General features: G+C 41.4%; 4 protein-coding genes across 6 annotated transcripts; 3 read left to right on the forward strand and 1 right to left on the reverse strand.

Annotated features, from left to right (window-relative positions):
- The first annotated feature begins 566 nt into the window (after window positions 1–566).
- On the forward strand, window positions 567–2,227 carry exosc4 (exosome component 4). The gene is made up of 3 exons (XM_075482269.1): window positions 567–934; window positions 1,455–1,661; window positions 1,755–2,227. The coding sequence occupies exons 1-3, from the start codon at window positions 764–766 to the stop codon at window positions 2,112–2,114; spliced, it is 738 nt and encodes a 245-aa protein (XP_075338384.1). The 5' UTR covers window positions 567–763; the 3' UTR covers window positions 2,115–2,227.
- Window positions 2,228–2,817: 590 nt separating this feature from the next.
- On the forward strand, window positions 2,818–7,123 carry gpaa1 (glycosylphosphatidylinositol anchor attachment 1). Of its 2 annotated transcripts, none has more exons than XM_075483280.1 (13): window positions 2,818–2,902; window positions 3,244–3,327; window positions 3,429–3,608; window positions 3,705–3,816; window positions 3,930–4,077; window positions 4,167–4,268; window positions 4,436–4,632; window positions 4,723–4,919; window positions 5,024–5,177; window positions 5,326–5,397; window positions 5,496–5,692; window positions 6,028–6,198; window positions 6,297–7,123. In XM_075483280.1, exons 2-13 carry the CDS (start codon window positions 3,254–3,256, stop codon window positions 6,538–6,540), a joined length of 1,848 nt encoding a protein of 615 aa, XP_075339395.1. In that variant the 5' UTR covers window positions 2,818–2,902; window positions 3,244–3,253; the 3' UTR covers window positions 6,541–7,123. The 2 variants fall into 2 exon arrangements, with proteins under 2 accessions (XP_075339395.1, XP_075339396.1); XM_075483281.1 differs by having other exon boundaries at window positions 5,499–5,692.
- Window positions 7,124–7,322: 199 nt separating this feature from the next.
- On the reverse strand, window positions 7,323–16,401 carry sharpin (SHANK-associated RH domain interacting protein). Its single transcript, XM_075483286.1, has 9 exons — window positions 15,915–16,401; window positions 13,638–13,812; window positions 12,355–12,447; window positions 12,118–12,259; window positions 11,941–12,031; window positions 11,540–11,825; window positions 8,613–8,713; window positions 8,303–8,410; window positions 7,323–8,218 (listed from the first exon to the last, which is right to left on the reverse strand). Exons 1-9 carry the CDS (start codon window positions 16,176–16,178, stop codon window positions 8,168–8,170), a joined length of 1,311 nt encoding a protein of 436 aa, XP_075339401.1. The 5' UTR covers window positions 16,179–16,401; the 3' UTR covers window positions 7,323–8,167.
- Window positions 15,976–22,427, forward strand: LOC142398980 (alanine aminotransferase 2). Of its 2 annotated transcripts, XM_075483285.1 has the most exons (12): window positions 15,976–16,461; window positions 18,699–18,788; window positions 18,886–18,975; window positions 19,058–19,166; window positions 20,105–20,238; window positions 20,348–20,591; window positions 20,677–20,756; window positions 20,853–20,989; window positions 21,488–21,662; window positions 21,778–21,933; window positions 22,046–22,158; window positions 22,324–22,427. In XM_075483285.1, exons 2-12 carry the CDS (start codon window positions 18,723–18,725, stop codon window positions 22,412–22,414), a joined length of 1,395 nt encoding a protein of 464 aa, XP_075339400.1. In that variant the 5' UTR covers window positions 15,976–16,461; window positions 18,699–18,722; the 3' UTR covers window positions 22,415–22,427. The 2 variants fall into 2 exon arrangements, with proteins under 2 accessions (XP_075339400.1, XP_075339399.1); XM_075483284.1 differs by lacking the exon at window positions 15,976–16,461 and having other exon boundaries at window positions 18,245–18,788.
- The last annotated feature ends 12 nt before the right edge of the window (window positions 22,428–22,439 follow it).

Below are 22,439 nucleotides of genomic sequence, written 5' to 3' on the forward strand. Positions count from 1 at the left end.
ATATTTCTATCATGGGTATTTTGTACAAATTTGGAACAGAACTTATATAAAGACGTAGAGGTAGAATATATTGAAATATAATACATTGAATATTACTGAAATCGAAATATAAATTGGTACTAAATATAGATTTTTTAAAAAAGGACTAAATACAGTATACATTATAGCTAGAGAGGGGATGCATCATATAATCTAATAATATCAAGCTATACAGGCTTTGAAACAAAATATTTGCACTGGCTCGAAATTATATTAAAAAGCAAATGCAATCCAATTTAACCAGGTTTTGACTTATAGCGATTGTTTCAGAGGCTGGCATCCCATTAAAACAGGAAGAAGTTTCTCACTTTGTTTGAATACGTGTCCTGACCATAAATATGGGATGTTTTGCATGTTACTGGAGGTGGTTCCATTTTACTCATTGAAATCGAAAAGCGTATTTTTTTTTAATGTTTTCGACGTCCAGTCATGAGCGGATGTGTTAATGTTACAGTAAACTCATGGACTGCAACAAAATAGGCTTTTGTTTTGCAGCCCACGCTGCCCTTCAGTTCAAAACATTAACTTTCTCCATTTTTGCCTGAACAATTTCCGCAGTTTAAAAAAAATGAATGTGCCTTATTGAACGTTGATTACAGCGAGTGAGGGCGGGGACTTTTTTGGACCTTTACATTTGCCGTTAAGTTCGTGAGGGGTTGCTGGGTAATGTAGTGCGGCAGCAGACACGTGGGACGGTGCGTCACTGTGTGGAATTAGCAGAACCATGGCGGGCCTGGAACTGTTGTCTGACCAAGGGTACCGTTTGGATGGAAGGAAAGCCACCGAGCTGCGGAAAGTCCAGGCCCGTATGGGTGTGTTTGCTCAGGCTGACGGTTCCGCTTATTTAGAGCAAGGAAACACGAAAGCTCTGGCTGTGGTGTACGGTCCGCATGAGGTAAGTGGCGGGTTGATACAGTCCCGGGTATAGTGTAGGAAGCGAGGGTCTGATGTGGTTCAACAGTAGGACTTGTCTGCTTTTATAAAGGAAGTTAACTGTAATGCACACATTGTATCCAGTGGTCCAGTGTGTTTAAGAGCATTTCTATTGTTTTTCGGTTTTATCAGTGTATTATGGGTTCTAATTACAGAGAGCCTGCTGCTATCAGAGCGTGTTATGTGTGTGTCAAAGTTATTCCACAATGTAAAGCAAAGACTCGGAACATCGCTTTACAACTACACGGTTGTTATTCACTTCAGTTTTCGATGGTAACTTTGTTTTTGATGGTATTGACTAATATGTCACATTATGGAAAGAGATTTGCAATCAGTGTGCTGTGTGATTAATTTAGGATGTACTTTTTTTTTTTTTTTTTTAAGGCAGTATTATGGCACAGTATACTCAGTCCTGCTTAGATTAAAGTACCAAAATGAGTTGTGCATTACTTATTTGATGTTCCTCTCTCTGTCCCCTCTAGATGCGAGGCTCGAGGAGTCGGACCCTTCACGATCGGGCTGTTATCAACTGCCAGTATAGCATGGCAACATTCAGCACAGGGGAGAGGAAGAGGAGACCACACGGAGACCGCAAGTCCACTGAGATGAGCCTCCACCTCAAGCAGACTTTCGAAGCTGCTGTGTTGACACAGCTCTACCCGCGCTCTCAAATAGACATCTATGTCAAGGTGAGCATCGGACTGATTGTTACCATGTCCCACCATCTTGGAAAATGTGTAAATTTTTCTTTTTTCCAAACAAAAATACTGTTGGTACTCCAGATTCTGCAGTCGGATGGAGGTAACTACAGCGTGTGTGTAAATGCTGCCACACTGGCAGTGATTGACGCCGGTATCCCGATGCGGGACTATGTGTGCGCCTGCACGGTAGGCTTTGTGGACGAGACTCCCCTCGCTGATCTTTGCTATGCGGAGGAGAGCGGAGGAGTGAGCTCCCTGGCTTTAGCGCTGCTGCCTCGGGGAGGACAGATCGCTCTACTTCAGATGGACGCCAGACTGCATCAGGATCACCTCGAGACTCTGATGGAAGCTGCAATGACTGCTTGTAAAGGTGTGAGCAAGGTGCTGGATGAGGTGGTGAGGCAACATCTTCGAGAAGCCTCAATGCTCACCAGAGAGTGATGTGTATGGACTATGATTCTGCGAGCAGCTTTTATATTTTTGTATTCATTCATAGCAATTACTGTATACTTTTGTATATATGTGACCCTGAAAATAAATATATGAATGCACAACTTTTATTTGTTTCTTATTTATTTCTTTGATGATTTGGAATACGTTTAGCGATACAACTGAACAGGATATATTGAAAGAAGGGAAACTGGAGGACCAAGAGGTGAGCAGACTATATTTTGAGGAAGCTGATGTGTTGCTTGTTATCATGAACAACCTGTAGCACCCCTCTAAGCTAAAGAACACAAGCAGATGTGCTCATTTTTAAAGAAGACCTTTTGGGTTTTTTTGCGACAGATTTTTACTCACTAATCATACAGCAGTATTTAAGTGTATGCTTCTGTAATGATTGTTTTCCAGGTCTGCAAATCTGTGATTTAAATGTTACTTATAATCTGTGGTACATTTATTTTTTGGGACCACTCAAGCGTATCAAACTGATATCTTTGCATGAAGATTGGTCAACTTTTATCACAATTTATCTGTTTATCAAAGATTTACTGCAAAAGTTTTGGTCCGATAGTATTTATAGGAAGATGACCCGTTTCACATTTTTTTCTTTAAAATAGTACCAAAGGCCGGTGCTCCTTATTTCTATTTTTAATTTTATCTGCGCTTGCTTGGGCGGAAGTCAGTCCGCGGTATTTGCGTTCCCCCAGGAACAAGGAAATTGGAAAGAGCAGCTACTGCTGTGATCAAGCCCAACGTCTGCAGGTGGATGAGACCACGGGACAAAGGTATGTTTTTATTCATAATATACATAATGCAAAACTGTTGATATGATTATCAATTCCGGACCGTCTTGACAGCGTTTTGAAACATTCAAGATCCCGTGGAACCTGCTAGGTAATTAGCAAGCAGCAAGCTAAGCACAGTTGTCAGTCGATGCTGCTGTGTGACAAGGGGTGGGATAAAACAGGTCTAGCTGGATGGAAACCCACCTAATGAAGTGTGTGTGAATATTTGTATGTTTGGTAATGATAAAACCGATTATATCAAGTTGTACAGTTATTCTTACTGGCACTGATTGATTTATATTCACGCCTTGAGTACATTTAATTGTTGTAATGTGTTACAGTGGAAACAAGATGGGACTGTTGTCTGACCCCAACAGAAGACGGGCTTTGATCAGCCTGCTGACCCGCCTCAATGCTCCAATCTCGTGAGTGCCAATCACTGGAGGATGTCTTTAATTCCATGTAGCACTTTACTGTTGCACCTATACTTTATTTTATAAACATTTTGATTTCTCTTCATCTTTAGTGCGGTCTGCTACTTTGCGGGTGTGGCTTGGTTTATGGGGTTGGCATTTGAGCCGTTCACACTGCGGACCTACATGTCAGAAAATGCCATGGGATCCACAATGGTGGAGGAGCGCTTCCCTGCTGGGGAGAGGGCACTCGCCACAGGCAGAGAGTTTTCAGCTCATAAGAAGAGAGTGGGGTAAGAATAGTTGTTATTACCATAAATTTAAGTGGAAGTGCTCTGGTTTGTTTTTCACCTTTAGCCTCATGGTAACTTTTATTTCTTTCTCTGCAGTGGGATGCCGGTGGACTGGCTGGTGAAAACCATGCAGGCTCGAGGGCTGGAGGTGTATACCCAGAGCTTCTCTCGCACACTACCCTTCCCTGATGAAAACAAAGAGAGATATGTAAGTTTGTGACTGTAAACATATTGCATTTTTGCTCTGTCCTCACATTTCTGCTCTCAGCTAGTGACAAGCTGTTTTTTTATATTTGAACCCGTTCCCTTTTTTCCCGGCAGTTGGTGAAAGGTACAAATGTCTATGGCATCCTTCGGGCGCCCAGAGCTCCGAGGACTGAAGCCCTGGTGCTCAGTGCTCCCTGCAGCCCCGGCGATGACAACAACCAAGCTGTGGGACTGCTGCTCGGCTTGGCTCATTACTTCCGGAGTGAGTGCTGCATCTGTATCAATGTACGAATTAGACAGCACTGCGAACAATGTTGCATTTCTTTGTGTAATAAATTCTCTCTTTAATAGGTCAGATTTACTGGGCCAAGGACATCATCTTTCTTGTAAATGAGCATGATTTGATTGGTATGCAGGCCTGGCTGGAGGGTTACCACCACACCAACACTACAGGTGATTGCCTGCATTCATCCAGTGACAATGGACATCAACAAATATCACTGAAACATTTCAATTAGTCACATGCGTGTAGTCAACACTGATCACCCAGCTTCTTGTAGAACTGTTCTTAAACCAAAACGGCTGTATTTTTCAATGTTTTTTTGGAACTTGTCATTTAGGTATGGACTGGTCCCCATTACAAGGTCGCGGAGGTTCAATCCAGGCAGCATTGTCCTTGGAGCTCAGCAGTGATGTTATCACCAGTATGGACATAGTGCTGGAAGGCCTCAATGGCCAGTTACCCAACCTGGATTTAACAAACCTCTTTAATGCCTTCTGTCAGAAGATAGGGGTCCTTTGCACAATCCAGGGCAAGGTAAAGGCTTTTAAAGCAGTGCGATGTGTTTGTTAGCAGACCAGGGAGATGATCTGACTTTTTGGTAATTGTCTGTTGACGTTTCTATAGCTGCAGAGGAATGACTGGGACAGTGTGTCAGGCTACAGCCATGCAGTTCAGACCATGATGCTGATGGTAATGAAGCAGGCCAGTGGGCGCCCGTGGGGAGACCATGGTCTGTTTTTGCGCTACCACATTGAGGCTGCCACCATCAAGGGCATCAACAGCTTCCGCCAGTATAAGACTGACGCCACCACCATCGGCAGGTCAGAGCAAACTGCATACAGAATTGTGTTTATCATAAACTTTTATGTTTTGTTTACATTCATCACCAATGTGTGATTTGAAAACAAAATAAAATGTCTTTTAGGCTGCTGGAGGGAATGTATCGTAAACTGAACAACCTGCTGGAGCGCCTGCACCAGTCCTACTTCTTCTACCTCATGCCGTCACTCTCTCACTTCGTCTCCATCGGATACTACATGCCAGCCTTTGGCCTCCTGGCCGTCATCTTGCTGCTTCGTGTATCCTCGCCCTGTAATTTCCGAGAGCATTTTAAGATGACCTGAAATGAAGTGCAGAAAAGTCAAAGAACGACTGCTGAAACTCACATATGACATATCAAATGTTTGCCTCGTAATCTTTCAAATTCCCCCCTTAACCGTGATTCAGGCTTTAGACCTGTGGGTTCAACTTTCAACCCCGCCTCCCAGGACTGACGATGGAGTTGTCGATATTGAGCAGGTTGGACACATACAGTAGAATAAAAATATAAGGAATTCAGCGATTTTCTTTACTTTAATCTGTTTAATCATCTCTCTAAAAAAAAACTTCTTTCCCAGCAGTCCAGTCCAAGCGTGCTGTCAGTGTTGACTCCTCTGGTGATCAGCCACCTGACCGGAGCGGCTCTGTACATGTTGCCAATCCGTTTTCAAGAGATGGCTGTCGAACACTTCCCGGTGTCTGAGACTGAAGCGGTCGTCCTGACAGCTATTGCCATTTACACGGCAGGACTGGCTTTGCCTCATAACACACACAGGTAGGGTAGCTCCTTGCACTGATTCGGATTTATGACCATTTGATTGACTTTTAATTTCAACATGACATTCTGAAAGGATTTTTCACCATTTTGTACTCACTAATGACAGTTGTGTCTCAGAGATTTCCCTCAAATCTTTACTGGAAATATAAATGTCCAAACCATATCAACAGGAAGATTACACAGGAGATGTTGAAGGAAGCTTTTTCAACATGTCAGCTCAGATTCAAACTCGGCACTCATAGATTTCTGACCCTCATCATTGGGACACCAGCGATGCACCAGTGAGACGCTCTTGCAGCAGAATGATCCGTTTTTGGTGTCGTGTTTTGCAGGTTGCTGTCAGGTGAGGGGACGGAGCAGGGATGGAAGGTGCTGAAGCTCGTAGCTGTGCTGTACCTGGCTGTGCTGTTGGGTTGCACTGCCCTCATAAATTTCTCCCTGGGATTCATCCTGGCTCTCAGCCTGGTGCCTGTGGCTGCTTTTGTCACACCCCATGTGCCCAAGTAATACGTTTGCACACACACTTTAGCCATTGTTTCTCTGTAGCCATAATCCTGTCTTGCTTCAGTAGAACGTCATCGACCTCTTCTTTTCTTTTCAGGGTCCTGTCAGCTTTTGTTTTGGTCATCCTCAGCCCCGCCTGCACACTCCTGTTCTCTGTCTTTTTCTTCCAAGAGCTGCAAGAAATGCCCGTCAGCTTCCAAGATGGTTGGTTGCTGTACCTGTCAGTCATTTCGCAGGGCATTCTGGACCACTGCCTGTACGGATCTTTGGTGTACCCACTCATTGCCTTGCTCATCTATCCATGCTGGCTGCTCTTCTGGAACATCCTGTTCTGGAAGTAGCCTGGAGGTCCACCGAAGGCTTACAAATGTGCAACCACTGTCTGAGGTGATCTCAGACTTGTCTGTACTGGAGGAATGTGAGGAAATAACAGTTGTTTCCACTGGAAAAGAAGAATTGCCTTGGAGAGAATGAAATGACTCCCTTTCAGGACATGTTGTTGGTATTATAATATTTGCTCCAAGTACTTTATTCTTTAGGCACTGAAGTCATTTTGGAATTCCAACCATTTTAAACAACAATGAACTGATTTGTACTTTACTTAACTCCTAGAATTATAGAAATGTAAAAAGGGGAAGACTTCCATCTAGTCTCAATGTCATTTTGGGTTCTTTTTGGTTTTGGAGACATGAACAATAATGCATTATTCTGTTTGTTTGTTTTAATTATTTTTGTTTATCAGACAAAATGGTTAAACGGCACTAAAAGAAACTGTTGTAGTTGGTAGTCTGCCTCCTTTTAAGAGGTCTACATGTGTTAAGTCATTGCTACATGGAATATTTTTATATTTGTTTTGATAAATTTCTTTTGAAACAGGTTTATTTCTTATTTATAACTGCCAAAATAAAAGAATGAAAAGGTGAACACGTTCTCTCTGACATACTTTCAGACTTTAGGAGGCTCGGGTTAATCTGTTATCGAATTCAAATGGAGCAAAAGTTATTAACTTGAATATACTTTGTTGCATTTTCTTTTTGGACTCTTCACTTTATCATTCATAAGGAAACTACTCCATCTTGGCTCTAACCAGAAGTGGAGATGGAAAGAGACGATGAGAAGTGAATAACTTGTACTCAGACAGATACCTTTCTTTATAGTTTGATTATGTACTGAAAACAGATCATTCCTTTGCTGTCACAGCTCAGAGGGAATCGAGTATAATTAGACCACTTGCTGAAATGTACATCAAACACTCTATGCATCCAGGTAAAAATAATACACTAAATACAATGTTATTTAAAAAAAAAAAAAGAAAAGAAAAAGGAAATAAAAAGCACTTGACATCCCTGTAAACTACTCATTGCTTCTCCTCTCAGCCTCGTCTCTTTTTTTTTTGTCTTTGCTCTTCCAAGATTATTTATTTTGGCACCAACAATGTCGATGTCGCACTCACAGACGGAACGGGGCATTGCACGAGGCTTCACCTCTCTTCTCACTTCACAGTTGGCAGACACCGAGGATGACGTTCCCTCATCTTCAGCTGCGATCAGATGCGAGAAATTTCATCCCCTCTTTCACCCCTAAAATAAATATCAGGCGGTTTGTGTCGATTGCGCCACACGCACACACCCTCTAAAATAAATAGCAAAGAGGTCTGGCCAAATTAATATGTATGTCATGGTCATGGTCATGGTCATGTTGTCTGTATAAACAGACAAAGTCCTCCATCACCAGTTCATCGTCTGAGCTCTGCGTCATGCTACAGTGCTTCTAAAGCTCCAGTCTTCAGCAGCCAGCCAGCTGTCAGAGGACTCTCAGTGCACTTGACTGTCTTTATGTGAGTATCTTGTCAACATGGATGCGGCAGAATTAGCCTCCTCACTCTGCGAGTGTGTTTATGTTTGTGTGTGTCTGTGTGTGTAAGTGAGCAAGAAATGAAACCCAGACAGTGGTGATGATGATGGGCAGTCAGCTGCTGCTTAAACCGGACTCTCCGCGATCTTCTCTCCTTCCTTTTTCCTTTACGAAAACAAAGAGGTGACAGTCAGTGAGGGGAGACGTTAAGTGTCTCGAATGTGCTGCATGTTAGATATCATGTAGTACCTGCTGGATACAGTGCTGAGTGTCAGGTCTGGCTGTAGCGCAGATCTCACAGCCAGGACGAGATGGTTTGTTGATAAAAGTGCATGAAGGACAAGCCCACTCCGTCTGCTGTGAGAAGGGAGCAGACAGTACAGTTTAATCTAGTATTCACCCAACTGAAAAGCTTGGATATGATCATACGTGCCTTTTTATGTCTTATGACTCTATTCTTGGTGAGTAAAAGCTTCATTCCCTCCAACATTTAACCAACTACTAATGTGTAGCATCACTGCATCCGCAGCCTTTTAATCGGCACAGCTTGGTTAGATACCTGTGTTTTACTGGCTTTGTGGGCGTGATCATTGAGCTGCAGCTTCTCAATGTCGAGGACATCTTTGATGTTACCCGATCGATTATTCCCTCCGCTCGTACCTGTTGGAATCAGTGAACAGTGAAGCACACTGAATTAACACCCGCTTTTATCCAAAAGATAATCAAAGTCGAATGAAAAAAACAAGGCAGCTATTCGAGTAATTTCTTTGGATTTTGAAGTGCTTTAGATTACATTTGTTTCAGTTTTGTGTTGTGAAAATTAATTGGAAAAAAAAAGACAAACAACCCTCTAATCAACAATATTTTATTCCCGGTTAACAATATTCAAATATTTCTGGTCACATCTGCTGCGTGTCGCTGGGCAGAGATTCTGAGGACCGAGTGCCAATAAATGGAATATGTTTGAGGTCCACTTATGAACTTTATCCTTTCTTTGAGCAACTATAGGTTGATAAGGCAGGTGGCTTTTCATTCTCTGAGCATTGACAAATGTGGGCATTAGCTGTCACATGACACAACAGCCAAATGGCATTTTTACTGCAAATGGTGCCATTTAAACACACAGACCTCAGACCTGTTCTATTGAACCCCAGCAGCAAGTTAACATCTCCAGCAGTGGATACACTCTATATCAGGGGTATTCAACTAAAATTTAAAGAGGTCCAGTTAGAGAGAATTTCTTGAAGCAAAGGTCCGGAAGATCATAATGTCTAACTATTTAGTGTGATATATATTTAAGTTTAGTGTGATATATATTTAAGTAGCCAAGTAGTTGTATCAACATCTGCATGTAATCAATACCTGACGGTTAAATCAAATGAATTCAGTACAATTCAAAAACTTTTTGACAATATTTATTGTCACGTAACATAGAACTGAACATGTATGTATGACTTCAGATAAGTATAATGTTCTCGATCATAGCAGGGGCTCCATCTGTGGTTATTGAAACCACTTGTTTTGGCTCTATTCCTCTCTTTGTTAACATCTCCTTTATGGCCAGGTAGATGTCTTCTCCTCTTGTACTCGTCTGAAGGGGAGTGACACCTAACAGGTCTTCACAGAACGCTTTCTGGACTGGTCATATTGGGCTCTGAGACCACTTATTTTCTGTGATCTCACTTCAGATTTGAGTGGGTATGTTTGTTCAAAACCTTTATGTTTTGTCTCATAATGGCGTTTCACATTGGCACTTTTTATAAGTGCCACAGTCTCTGAACATATGAGACACACTGCTTTAATGCTCCCAGTGGGAAGTATGAACAGAAACGAGTCTGTCCATTCCGGATTAAATGCTCTATTTTCGCTGTCCACTTTTCTTTTTTTGGAGAGCGCCATTTGTTACTTCATTTTCTCTCCCTTTGTCCGTCTCACTCCTGTTTCTCTCCCTTTGTCCGTCTCACTCCTGTTTCTCTCCCTTTCTCCGTCTCACTCCTGTTTCTCTCCCTTTGTCCGTCTCACTCCTGTTTCTCTCCCTTTGTCCGTCTCACTCCTGTTTCTCTCCCTTTCTCCGTCTCACTCCTGTTTCTCTCCCTTTGTCCGTCTCACTCCTGTTTCTCTCCCTTTGTCCGTCTCACTCCTGTTTCTCAACTTTCTTCAAGTCAGTCGTCTGTATATCTCCCTTTGTTTTCTCTAACTGTATGCTATCTATCGTCTTTTCATGTGTAACTTGACTCAAACTCTTTTCTGTCTGCACTGTAGGTTCGCAATGTTTACCGCCTGTAATGCACAGACTTGATTGGCTGAGTAGTATCACGTGGGATTGGTCTGTGCGTTTCCACACCAGCTAAACTGCTACCGTAAAGACTACAAAAGCTGCGTCGGTTAAAATGGAAGCGCTCCGTCAGGTTTTATCATAACCTTCTGTTTTTGGCCGGTTAGGTCCGGGTCCGTATGGGACGGCTTTGCGGTCCGGACCTGGACCGCAGCCCGCCAGTTGGTGACCTCTGCTCCATATGTTCCTGGCCTCTACAAAGCTTTCCTCATTTTGAATTATCAGCTCATATTTTCCTACTGTCATCAAATATATCCTAATTTTGTGAAATAACTTAGTATTCTGTAATGATGAATAAACTGACACCTGAATTTAGTGTGGGCTACACTCATGCTGCAGAAATAGAAGAATCGTTTCCCAATAGTAAGCGTGTTTAAATAACACAAGAAAAAAATTATTATTGTACTCGTCCAACCCAAACCACACTTTTAAAATGCATGCAACACGTTAATCTGACTAAATTGTACTAACTAAAGCTTTTCCAAACCAGACAAACACTCCCAGAGTGCAGTTAAAGCTTGATTAATCCCGTTACTGCATGTATATGCAAAGCTAGATTTGGAGAGGCCGAGATGCATCTAAATGCTCCAAAGTTCCATCTATTTTTGTAAAATCAGTAAAGCATACGAAAGCAGCTGAATGCCCATAAAGCTGCTCTTTTGCTCTCTTTAACTGAAACTGATGCATATATTACAAACATGGTGGTCCAGTTAGATGTCACAGTCAAGCTGTAACCATAGCTCGATTCAACTGTGGATGAGGGTTGACATTATAACATAAGATTAAATAAGGCCATTTAATAACTTGAATGCACCAAACACTTGATATGTACTTTGGTGGGACTGATAGTCCTCTTTGTTTCAGATTTTTTTTTTAAAGTTTATAATGTAAAGCACAACCAGTTTACATTAGGTGTAACTTTAGAGAGTTGATGCAAAGAGTTGGTAATGGTTTGGAAGTGGTTAGCTCTGCCATCTGGCAGGACTGCAGCAGGTTGCAGTTTGGCACAGAAAGGCTTAAGCAGGCCAACACAGGCAAGTTGAATAAGACCAACAAAAAAAAAAAAATGTACAGATTCGACAATACAATGCATATTTGCTCTTAAATCTAATTAACTGTAGTGTGTAGAGTGTAAAAAATGTTGTGTTCACCTTGGTTGTTGTGGGGAAGCCTTGATGGCAGGGTGCTGTAACCCCTCCAGTCCTGGGAGGTGGGGCCGTTACCTGGTGGGAGAGGTGGGGTCAGGAGGGCACCCTCCAGGTCCTGCTGGAACAGCTGGCGGGTAATGCGGGCTTGTCGGGCAGAAATTAAGTAAAGGTACGCCGTATCGCCATCCTTTTGGACCCCGTAAGAGGCCAACGACCTCGGCTCGGTGCACAAGCACTGACCGATCACCCAGCGCTGCACACGAGGATGGAAGCCGTACTCGAGAAACACCTGAAGAAGAAGAAGAAGAAGAAGAAGAAGAAGAAGAAGAAGAAGAAGAGCTGTGGAAGTCAGTGGAGGAAAACCCACCAAAAACTATCATTTTATCAACTGAGAGTTTTCTGACCTGTTGCTTGAGTGCCGCCACGGTCATGTAGGGGTAAACTTTCACGGTGACACAACAGGAAGATGAAACATCCTCCACCACCACAGACAAACTGAAACACAAATATGGCATCGTAAATAACACACACACAATAGCGTAAAGGACACTACAAGTCATTTCCATCTCAACCCTCTTCACCTGATTTCTCCATCAGCATAGTTTTTTTGGGACAGCTGTATCGTCAGCACAGCTTTCTGCCGAGCCAGTGCCGACGCGTGCTGTGAAGCGGCCCGAGTGTCACCTGCTTCGATCGCCCGAGCAAGCTCCAAACATAGCTCCTCTGGAAAGCACAGGTTAGAAAACCAAAAGGGACATTTTTGGAACATGTTGCGAGCAGAGAAAGAAGAACGCGGGGCAGTACACTGAAATACTCACCACAGAGTGGCAGCGAGGCTGAGCTCCACTGGTCAGTCGCTGGTGGTGTGTTGTTCGGTTTGCCATCTGATTCGCACGTGTTGATATTTGCAACTGTCAGATGAGGGAAAAATTGTTACTAAAACACTGTGTAACATCTGGTTGCTGACGGACTCAAAATAACAAATAAATAGTTAAATGTCAGGACTTACACCAGCTGCGCTAAGCTGACAAATTTACAATTTTCCCATCACAGTAACACTGAATCAGTAAAACACAAGAATCTTAAAGTTACAGATCATTGTGGCAATTGTGATAATCTTTCAGACACTTTATATCCTCGACGTAGCATTTCTAAACCGGAGTTTGTTTATATTTCAAGCTTTCATCTTACATGCAAAAACAGGTGCTTTATAAGCCTTAACACTTTTTAATCCCTTTCCACGTGGGGTTCACGATGGGCACGTCGTGTTCGTGTTTCAGTTGTTAATTTCTGAAAATGGATTTTTATTCAACATCATCTTCTTTCATCTTCTAGTTTTGAGACAGAAAAAGAACCCTGGGACAGAGAAAATGGTGCACCAAGCAATAAAAGTCCCAGCTGAGGATGCTGCAGTCATATGTTGTGCAAATTAAACAGTGTTAGGAGCAACCAGGGGACGCCTGTGTTTATATTTGTTTGGTGGTTATTAATCCCTCAACGTTCAGCCACTTTATTAAAGCTCCTTGTTTGACTTCTACAGTGAAAACACTGTTAAATACATCGCAAATTAAACAAGTATGTGCCGCGGAAAGGATGATAAACTACCATTTTGCTGTGTATACACTCATATTACAAATCAACTATTGGTGCTGCTGCTTTTGTTATCGTGTTGGTGTTGATGTCTTAAAATAGTCTAAACTGCTTAAATCGCGAAACTCTGAGCTGCCAAACGATACAGTCTTAAACAGCACAACTGGTCAAATCTGATTTGGGGCAGCCGTGGCTCAATCCCCAGCTCCTCAAGCCAACATCTCGAAATGTCCTCAGGCAGTATACTAAAGCCCAAATTTGTGTCTGAATTCATGTATAATAAATGTGCTTAATGTATAGAATAAGAAGCATAATATGAATGTGATTATAAATGAGTGAAGGTGAAGGGCTGATGCCTAACATCATCCTCACTAACAATCTAATTAACGAACAGAACTCTGTTTTTTGACTGACTGTTACATTTCTTTTCTATTCTAATGCTGCTCAGACTTTCTGAACAGAAAAACACCGGCTGGCCAAAAAAATAAATAAAAAAAGTCGACAAACTGACCTCTGTGTGCCTCTCTTAGTGACGACATCACCACAGTGGCCCATTCCTCTGCCTCCCGGTCGCAGCGGAAGTTGAAGCGGATGCAGTCGTGAGGCGGAGCAGCAAGACGCATCTCATGGCAGCGAGAGGATTTGACCTCGTACTGCACCGAGTGCAGGTCAAACTCTGCAATGAACTGAGGGTAAAAAGACAAACTAATACAGAACTGTTCTGAAGCCAAAAAAAAAAAAAAAAAAAAGTTCTATGACGTGAAATCAGCAGACGTTTCTCAAAATCAAACATCAACTCAAAATGCCTCCAATCTGGTTCATTTCACTGGTGGTTGCAAAAATTTTTCACAGAATCTCAAAAGCCGGAACAAATGTTTGGAATTTCAGCAATTATACAAGTAGTTGTATATTAGTTAAATAATTACATTCACAAAAGGAGGGTAGCCGAAGGATTCTGCAAATTATTGGATACAGTGGAGCATTACAGACAACCCTTCTCCTTCATTAAACTCAACATGAACTTGGGGACAAAAAAGTCCAAAAGACCGATGGAAGTGAAGTATATGCTGCAGAAGAAAAGGAAATATTCCCCAAGAATATGGCCGATAGTGTGTGAAATCTTCAGTCCGACACAGGCAGACCGTCATCAGGGAGGTAATTTGGCAGCAGAGATGCTTCCTTTACATAATCTGTTTCCTCTTATTCACCGTAGAAATGGAGGGAACTTAAAGGCCCTTTTGCCGGGAGACAAAAGCGGCAAAGAGGGATTTACCTCTTGCCAGATAGCAGATAGAGCGTATGTGGATTCTCTGAAATGACTGTGTACAGAAAGTCTTACAGATGATCTTAAAAACAACTGGGATCAAAGTCAAAACCGTGCAAATCAGGAAGCGTTTTTGATCGTCACGGGGCAATCTGACTGACTTTGACATGAAAAAGAGATTCAGAGCTTGTGAGAGGAAGATGTCATGCTGCGAAAAAAAGAGGGACAGATGTGAGAGTTCAGTTTGGAAGTGGTGAGCTGAACAGAGTGCAAATTAAGCTCACCTTGAATTATTATCAAGCGTCAACATTAACGATCGATAAAGTTAGGAGATTGGACATAAGAAGTACCTCTAATGAAATGTCTTTTACATGTCATGATGTCAACAGTTTTTATGTGCCAAGTATACTCAGATTTGGGCTCAGCCAATGTGAGGATTGTATTTTCCGTGTGTACTTCTCATGCAATATACTATCTCATTACGTCATAAAAATCATTGTTCACCTACAGATTGATATGGCTTTAAAGGCCTAGCTCTGAGGAACTCGGAGCATCACATCTGAAGTTATTATCTCCTAACCAAGATGTCATCTTCGCTTCTGTAAATCACATCAGGAAACATGCAAAAGGGCCCTGAAGGGCAAAGAAGGTAGAGTTCTTTCACATCAGAAATGGAGGGGGTTGTCTGTGTTTTGCTGCATGACATCTCTGAGAGATGTAACAAAAGTTAACTGCACACTGTATCTACGTGAGCCTTCAAAAATGCACTTTTTGACTACAATCTCGGCAAGCTGACGGAGATATGCCGCGTATCACATCCAGACTCATCCGATTAAGGATTTTCTCACCTCGTTTAGCTCCATATCAGATTTAAGCACTCATTAGCCGCATTCAGCTGCCCTACAGCTCAGCTCAGGTGCACAAAGGTAATGAAGGTGTATGCTTAATTCATGAGCTTTATGTTCTGCATTTTTATTTACTTCTACAGAATGAAACACTAACACAAAGAAAAAAAAGGCTAAACTGACTTGAAAAGTAATCAACTCCACCCTTTCAAGGCTCAAACTCATTTCTCAGGTACTTCATCTCACTATTACCTGACAATCAGCATCAGCTTAACATTTAACGAGGCTAAATGTCAAGACCTGAATCACCTTGTGATCTGCTGCATGATGAGTTAAAGAAATTGGATTTCACAATGGAGTGATATTATGATGAAGCTTGAAACGAAAGTGAAGCTACAAGCTTCGCCAACAACATTATTGTAAACCTAACAGACAGTTTGAATCTATTTAAATGTACGTTTTCCTGTTAGTAGCTGTCACAGCGGGTCCTTATCTCCAAGTATGATTCTGCGGAGCTGCAAGTGTGTGCCTGACAGCTCCCAAACATGGCGAGCACCGTAAAGGCCTATAGTGCTGCAAAATATAGATATAATTCAATACGGTGGCTCATCAAGTACGTGTTGGAGCGGATAACGACAGCTCTTCTTCTAAGCATACAGGTCTGCGTGTGAAATCTCACCACACTGCGGTTTCCGCTCGTATCTCGCAGCGCCAGTCGGAACTCTCCGGCCCGGCTCGGGTCCATGCTGAGCTGCAGGCGCAAAGCCTCGCTCCCTGCTCCGGGGAGGCACAGCGGTCGGATTCCGGAATGGGACACCGAAACACGGACCGACATTAAAACAGTACTGCAGCAAGCAGTTGGCGGAGGCCCGCCGCATGTAGCCTGTTGGGACGAGGCAGGGACCGAAGCTGGGGGAGCCCAGCCGCCCGAGCTGAGTGCCATGGCGCGGACACCAGGAGCGGAGTGAGGGTCGTCACGGCTGCCCGCTTCTGCTGCTAGGTCTATATGGTCCGCCGCTGTTTGGAGTTATCACGTTTGTTTACGGGCAGGCTGTGGTCGTCTCCTCGCCTCGCAATCTTTTCCATTTCTACCCGACCCGAGCGAAAGAGGAGCGAAAGAAAAACAAAACAGGAAGTGGAGAAGTCCGTCTTGTATTTAGCTCCGTGCAGAAACTGAGCGCAGAAACTTTCCTACATTGAATACGAAGAAAGGAGATATAAGTGTTGTACGTATTTATTTATTGCACTTCCATTCGTTGAATGATATCTAATATATATATATATATAAAATGGAATAATCCAATACACATATTTTGTTAGATTCTGTTGATCAGGGCTATTATTGTTAAGGAAAAACTCATACACACTCAGTAAAATAGAAGACAAAATAGATTATAGAAAATAATAAATAAATAAAAAAACATAATACATGTGGAATATTGCTAAATAAATAATTGTTGAATTGTCTCTAGTTGAATATATATATATATATATATACACACACATACATACATATGTATATACAATTTCACTGATCTGGACTGAGATTAATTATTCCAACAGAAAACAGTACAATGCTGCATACACATTCATTCATCAGCTAAAGATGAACTTTTTAAGGTAACACTTTATATCAAGGGTATAAGTCATATACAAACGTAGTCTTTCGTTACAGCATAAATCATGGTGTTTTGTTATTGAAATTATTGCAGGAAATTACATGAATTCCCATTTGTTACCATTAAATAATAACCAGCTCACTTGATTTATGTCGTTACTTCCCATTTCATTTGTCGCAGTTTTTGGGGGGGAGGCCATTGGGGATTTTTGGAAAAAAATTAGTGATGTGGACAATATAGACCAGTTACATTTTTTAAAACATGGCTTGATATTTTTGACATATAACAAAATGTAAAGTTTTCTTACAATCCTTACTAATTAAAGTAATTAAATGAAGATTCATGGAAACCAAGCAATTTGATGGCAAATCAGTTATTGTCTGAAGTAACAGTGAATTAACAGTAATTAAGGGATTATTTAGTGTGAACAAATCTGATAAATCCCTGTGAGTTGATCGTAAATTAATGGTGACAAACAGGAATTCAAGATTTATCCTGCATCATGTATTAACTCACAAGTCATGCATTAACTAAGGATCACTCAAGTATATAATTTGAACCATTATTATAAACTGTTACTGTTCTCTACATGACAGAAATATAAAGTGTATAGTATTCTTCTTGTGAATTTCACTGCATTGTTTGTCTAAGGTTTCATTTTAATTATCAAAACTCTCTTAAAGGTTTTCGGCTTTATTGTCAGGTTTAATTCACCGAATAAATTCATGAAAAGATCAATGAAACAGCATCCAAAATGAAACAAATAGAATAAGAATAGGAACTTCCGAAAATGAGTGTGCTGAGTGCAGCCAGTAAAAGCTTTGCCAGTTGCTTGTTATTGATTTACATAGTTTTGTTTTTTGACAACCTGAGATCAGTGATTACAGAGTACACCATGAACCGGTTTTATTTCACCATCAACAAAGCCACATTTGATCTTTTTTTTTTTTTCTTTACTTGGCATTTGTTTGTTTGTGGTGAGATATTGTGAGCTGGTGGGTTATCAGCGCTTTTGGTGTAGCTGCGAAGCACGAGTTGTTCTTGACTTGATTTTAAACCTCTAATGTGTAGTGAGAATTTTTTTCTTGTCCGTTCATAAATCAAAGTAAACTTTGGATAAATTCAAACATTTGACCGTTTTCTCAGGTTAACAAAACTACATGTTAATTATTTACATTCAAAATTTGATAAAGAAGGACACGCAGACACATCTGTACATGCAACCATTCTTGATGTTTCCCAATTTCCCAGTCTCTCCATCACCATGATGGAAACCGTTGAACCTTCCATCTACTCTCTGTCATCACTTTGTGAAGTGTTTTTATTTTGTACAGTAATTCTGTCTTTTCTGTGATCAGTACAAAGAACCTGCTTTTAATCTGGTTTTCATTTCAGTCAGGCTGGTTACACAGTAACACAGTTTTTTACTGTTTTACTTTTAATCATTTTCCATACTACATTTGTAGAAATAAATTCAAATAAATGACAATGAAACATTTGGATATAAGACGAATTCAGTTATGTTGAGAGAAGACACTTCTGTTTTGTCATGTCACGCATGGTCAAGGTTAAAAGTTAACATTTAACAAAGAAGTAAATTGTTGTTCACTTGATGTTTTTTTAAGTGTGGCGAGGAAGGAATAAGGCAAAAATATCACCATGTCATCCACTGCTGTCTGTTAATAAGGCACATATTACCACATTTTTTCCATGTATAACTTTAACTACAACACAAATGCTGATGCATCATGTGTCTGAGAACGACAGAAACTGTTCAGCTCACTACATCTCAGCGTCTGGTCAGTGAGAAGTGAAGACAAGTCACCGAGATGTCTGTCCTGCAGGAAATCAACTTGAATGTGAGGAACATGAAGCCGTTAGAGTATTCAGCGCTGGCCAAGCGGACAAACAAGATCAAGGAAGAACTCAGACAGGTATAGACAAACACTAATTATCACAGATCTGCAATATATACTGATGCTAAAGTTTTGTAACCTGTGATGTATCTGTTTTTAATTCACATGTCCACAGGGAGTAAGAAAGCCTTACAGGGAGGTGATAGATGCCTCATGGGGTGACCCACACAGGTTAGGTGTGAAGCCTCTGTCCTTTGTCAGACAGGTAATTTCAGACCCACAGAAGACCGTGCAAGCTTGTTAATTATGTTCTGACTGAAAAATCTCTGCCATACACTGTCTCACAGGTTCTGGCAGCATGTCTTTACCCTCAGCTTATGAACACTGATAAACTGCTAGAGGATGTCAGACAGAGGGCTCAGAGACTGCTGGGGAGATGTGCTGGGGAGAGTGTAGGTAAGGCCCATCACTGTGGTCATATGATGAAAAGATGATATTTAGGTCAAATTAAGGGTACAAATAAACTATTTGCAGGGTCACGCGTCGCATTTCTGTGTGAGAAGCATTTAGCTGTAAAAACTTTCATTGTGGTTTGTTTTCCAGTATGTTGAAGTGTTGTAGTCCAACTCAGGCTGTGACTTGCCTACTTTAGAGTGACATGTTAAAGTTTGGGGCATTGGGGGTCAATATTTCGGTTACTGCTAATGGCTCTGCTACTAACAGATGACCTAATTTCCAAAAGGAAATCAGGTAAAGATGAAATGTTTCTTCATATAATGAGACTTTTGAAACAACAAAAGAAAGTAAAAAAAAAGAAATGGGCCATTCTCTGTACTCAATAACACCCCCTTTGGCAAGTTTCACAGCTGATAAATACTTTCTGTATTCAGTTAAGAGTACTTCAGTTCTTGTTTGGGGGGGGGGATTTCCTTTTTACAGACCGTGAAATGATTGCCTCTAGAATTTGCTGGTGTTGAAGTAAATTTGAAGTAAAGTTATCTGTGAAACAATAATAATAAAATAACCCATTCAATTCTAATTTCATCACTGCATAGCCTATGTTAAAAGAAAGCATCAAGGCTTCGTCTGAGCGGGTCTTAATGGGTGAAATATTGGTCTTGATTTGCATTCATAGCAATCCTACGAGCAGCTCTTTGGAAGGTCGTCCTGGCCTTCAAGCGCACAACGTATCCTCCACCATTAAATTACTAGCCCAGGAAAATACACTTTGCTGTATTCTATAACAGTTTGCAGACATACATTAAATCATTATTTGGAGCGCTGGCAGCTGCTTCGAGGAGCAAATAACCTGCCTTTTCAGGATATCATTACCTGTACAAACAAAACCATTGCAGTTTTTTTTTTCCTTATCTTTTTTTTTTTTATTCCCCCAGGTTCATATACGGCTACAGCGGGTATACCTGAAATAGTCCAAAGAGTCTCTGAATTCATAACAAAACGGGATGGTGGGGTTCCATCTTACCCTGAAAATATATACATCTCCCCCGGCTCACAGTGGGCACTCACGGTAGCATCACTCCCACACTGCAAACAGTCCCTTCTTATTGTTGATTATTGGTTAACCTGATTATAATTATTCATCCCTAACCCAATCTGTCTTTCACTGTGGTAATTAGAACATCTTCAACATCCTGGTGAACCCTGAGTCTTCAACCAGAACAGGAGTATTAACTCCAATGCCATGCCACTGCACCACCACTTTGTCCATTATGGGGCTGGGAGCAGTAGCCATCCCCTACTACTTAAGTGAGGAGCAAGGGTGGGCGCTGCAGGTAGAGGAGCTGGAGCGAGCGCTGGAGACTGCGAAGAAAGTCTGTAACCCCGTTGCTCTGTATGTCATCAACCCAGGAAACCCAGCAGGTAGTAAAATTCAGTCAACAAGAGGATTATCTAGCAGTTTTACATTTGAGGACACATGGTAATTTTCATGTCACATTGCCTGTAGGTCATGTTCAAAGCAGAAAATCTATCCAAGCTGTGATCCGGTTTGTTTCAGAGAAGAGGCTCTTCCTTTTGGCTGATGAGGTGGATCAGAGTATCATAATCTGTTCAAGCATAAAGTGAAAAAAACCAAAGTACCTGTAAAAAAATATGCTCACTGATTTATGTGTTCCCCCTTAGGTCTATCAGGACTGCATTTATGGGGAAAACAGCAAGTTTGTCTCCTATAAAAGAGTTCTGGCTGAGATGGGGCCTCCTCTGTCAGACACAGTGGAGCTGGCCTCCTTCCACTCAGCATCCAAAGGCATAATGGGGGAGTGAGTTTTCAGTCCTGATGTGTATCTGAAGTGTGTCATCAACACACGAAAAGGCTCTCCACTCAAAACTTAAATGAAATACCATGCTTTAACTTAGACAAATGAATGGGCTGACAAAACATTTTTACTATTAAGTCAACAAAAATGAGAAGGTTGAATTGTAAATCCCCTGTTTAAAATTAATCAGCAACGCATAAACAATTAATAAACAGCTTTTAAGGCACTTTGATTTGTTGCAGGAAGGCATAAGGACAATTGCAAGTGTTTGTGATATAGCAATAGTTGAGAGATCAGCATCGACTTACAGTTGCTCACATGAAGTGATCGACTTGTTTTAAGTGCCTATACTTACTGTGAATGCTAAAAAGATCGTTGCAGAGCTACTAAAAAAAAAATGGTAAACAATTCCATGACAATATGTTGCAGAAGAAAAATCTTTAAAATGTTTACCACTTGAACTGTAATGTTTAGACACTTCATACAAGTCTCTTCCAACAGGTGTGGACTGCGTGGTGGATATGTTGAACTTGTAAATCTGGACCCCGCTGTTATGAAATACATCTACAATCTATTCTCCATTGATACATGCGCACCTGTGTTAGGCCAGATTGCTCTGGATCTGATGGCAAACCCTCCACAGCCGGGAGACCCCTCATACCCTCTATATCACCAGGTGAGACCTGTGAAATGCAGTGCAGTTTTGCTACAAACCAGCTAATAACATGTGGCGCTCCAGTATGAATTTGCAAATGCTCTTGGCTCTCTTAAGTCTGCTCGGTCCTGTGTAGGAGACTCAACACATCAGAACCACATTGGTTCAAAATGTAAAGAGGGCCTGTGAGGTTCTCAACAGCCTGCCGGGTTTCAGCTGCCAACCGGTGGAAGGAGGAGCGTTTGCATTCCCCAGAATGTATCTCCCGCTTAAAGCCATTCAGAAAGCAAAGGTTAAATACTGATAAAGCAGAGCAATATGATGCAATTAATGGGGGGTGATTAAAATAAAATTGTGCCATTTCAGTGGTGTACCATAACATGAGATGTCTGTGGATATTTTAGGAAGTAGGAATGCAACCAGATACATTTTACTGTATGAGACTGCTGGAGGAGGCTGGAGTGTTCGCCAGTCCCGGATGCGAGTACGGACAAAAGGAGGGCACCTACCACATCAGGTATGAGACAAGCCCTACTCTAGATGCAGACTTAGAAATACTAGACTTTGGCTTTATGAAGAACAGGTTTTTTTTTTTTGTACAAGTGGTTAATATCAAAGTTGAAAGATGTCCAATTCAAAAGAACCTCAAATACAATTTCACACCCTTCTTCTATCTCTACAGATTCTGCATTATGACCACTCAGGACATCATGGAAGAATTACTGAGACGCCTGACCGACTTTAATATAAAGTTTATGAAGGATTTTTCTTAAAAAAAAAAAAAAAAAAAAAGAGGCA

Source organism: Odontesthes bonariensis, chromosome 14 (genome assembly GCF_027942865.1).
Source record: "Odontesthes bonariensis isolate fOdoBon6 chromosome 14, fOdoBon6.hap1, whole genome shotgun sequence".
Lineage (NCBI taxonomy): Eukaryota > Metazoa > Chordata > Actinopteri > Atheriniformes > Atherinopsidae > Odontesthes > Odontesthes bonariensis.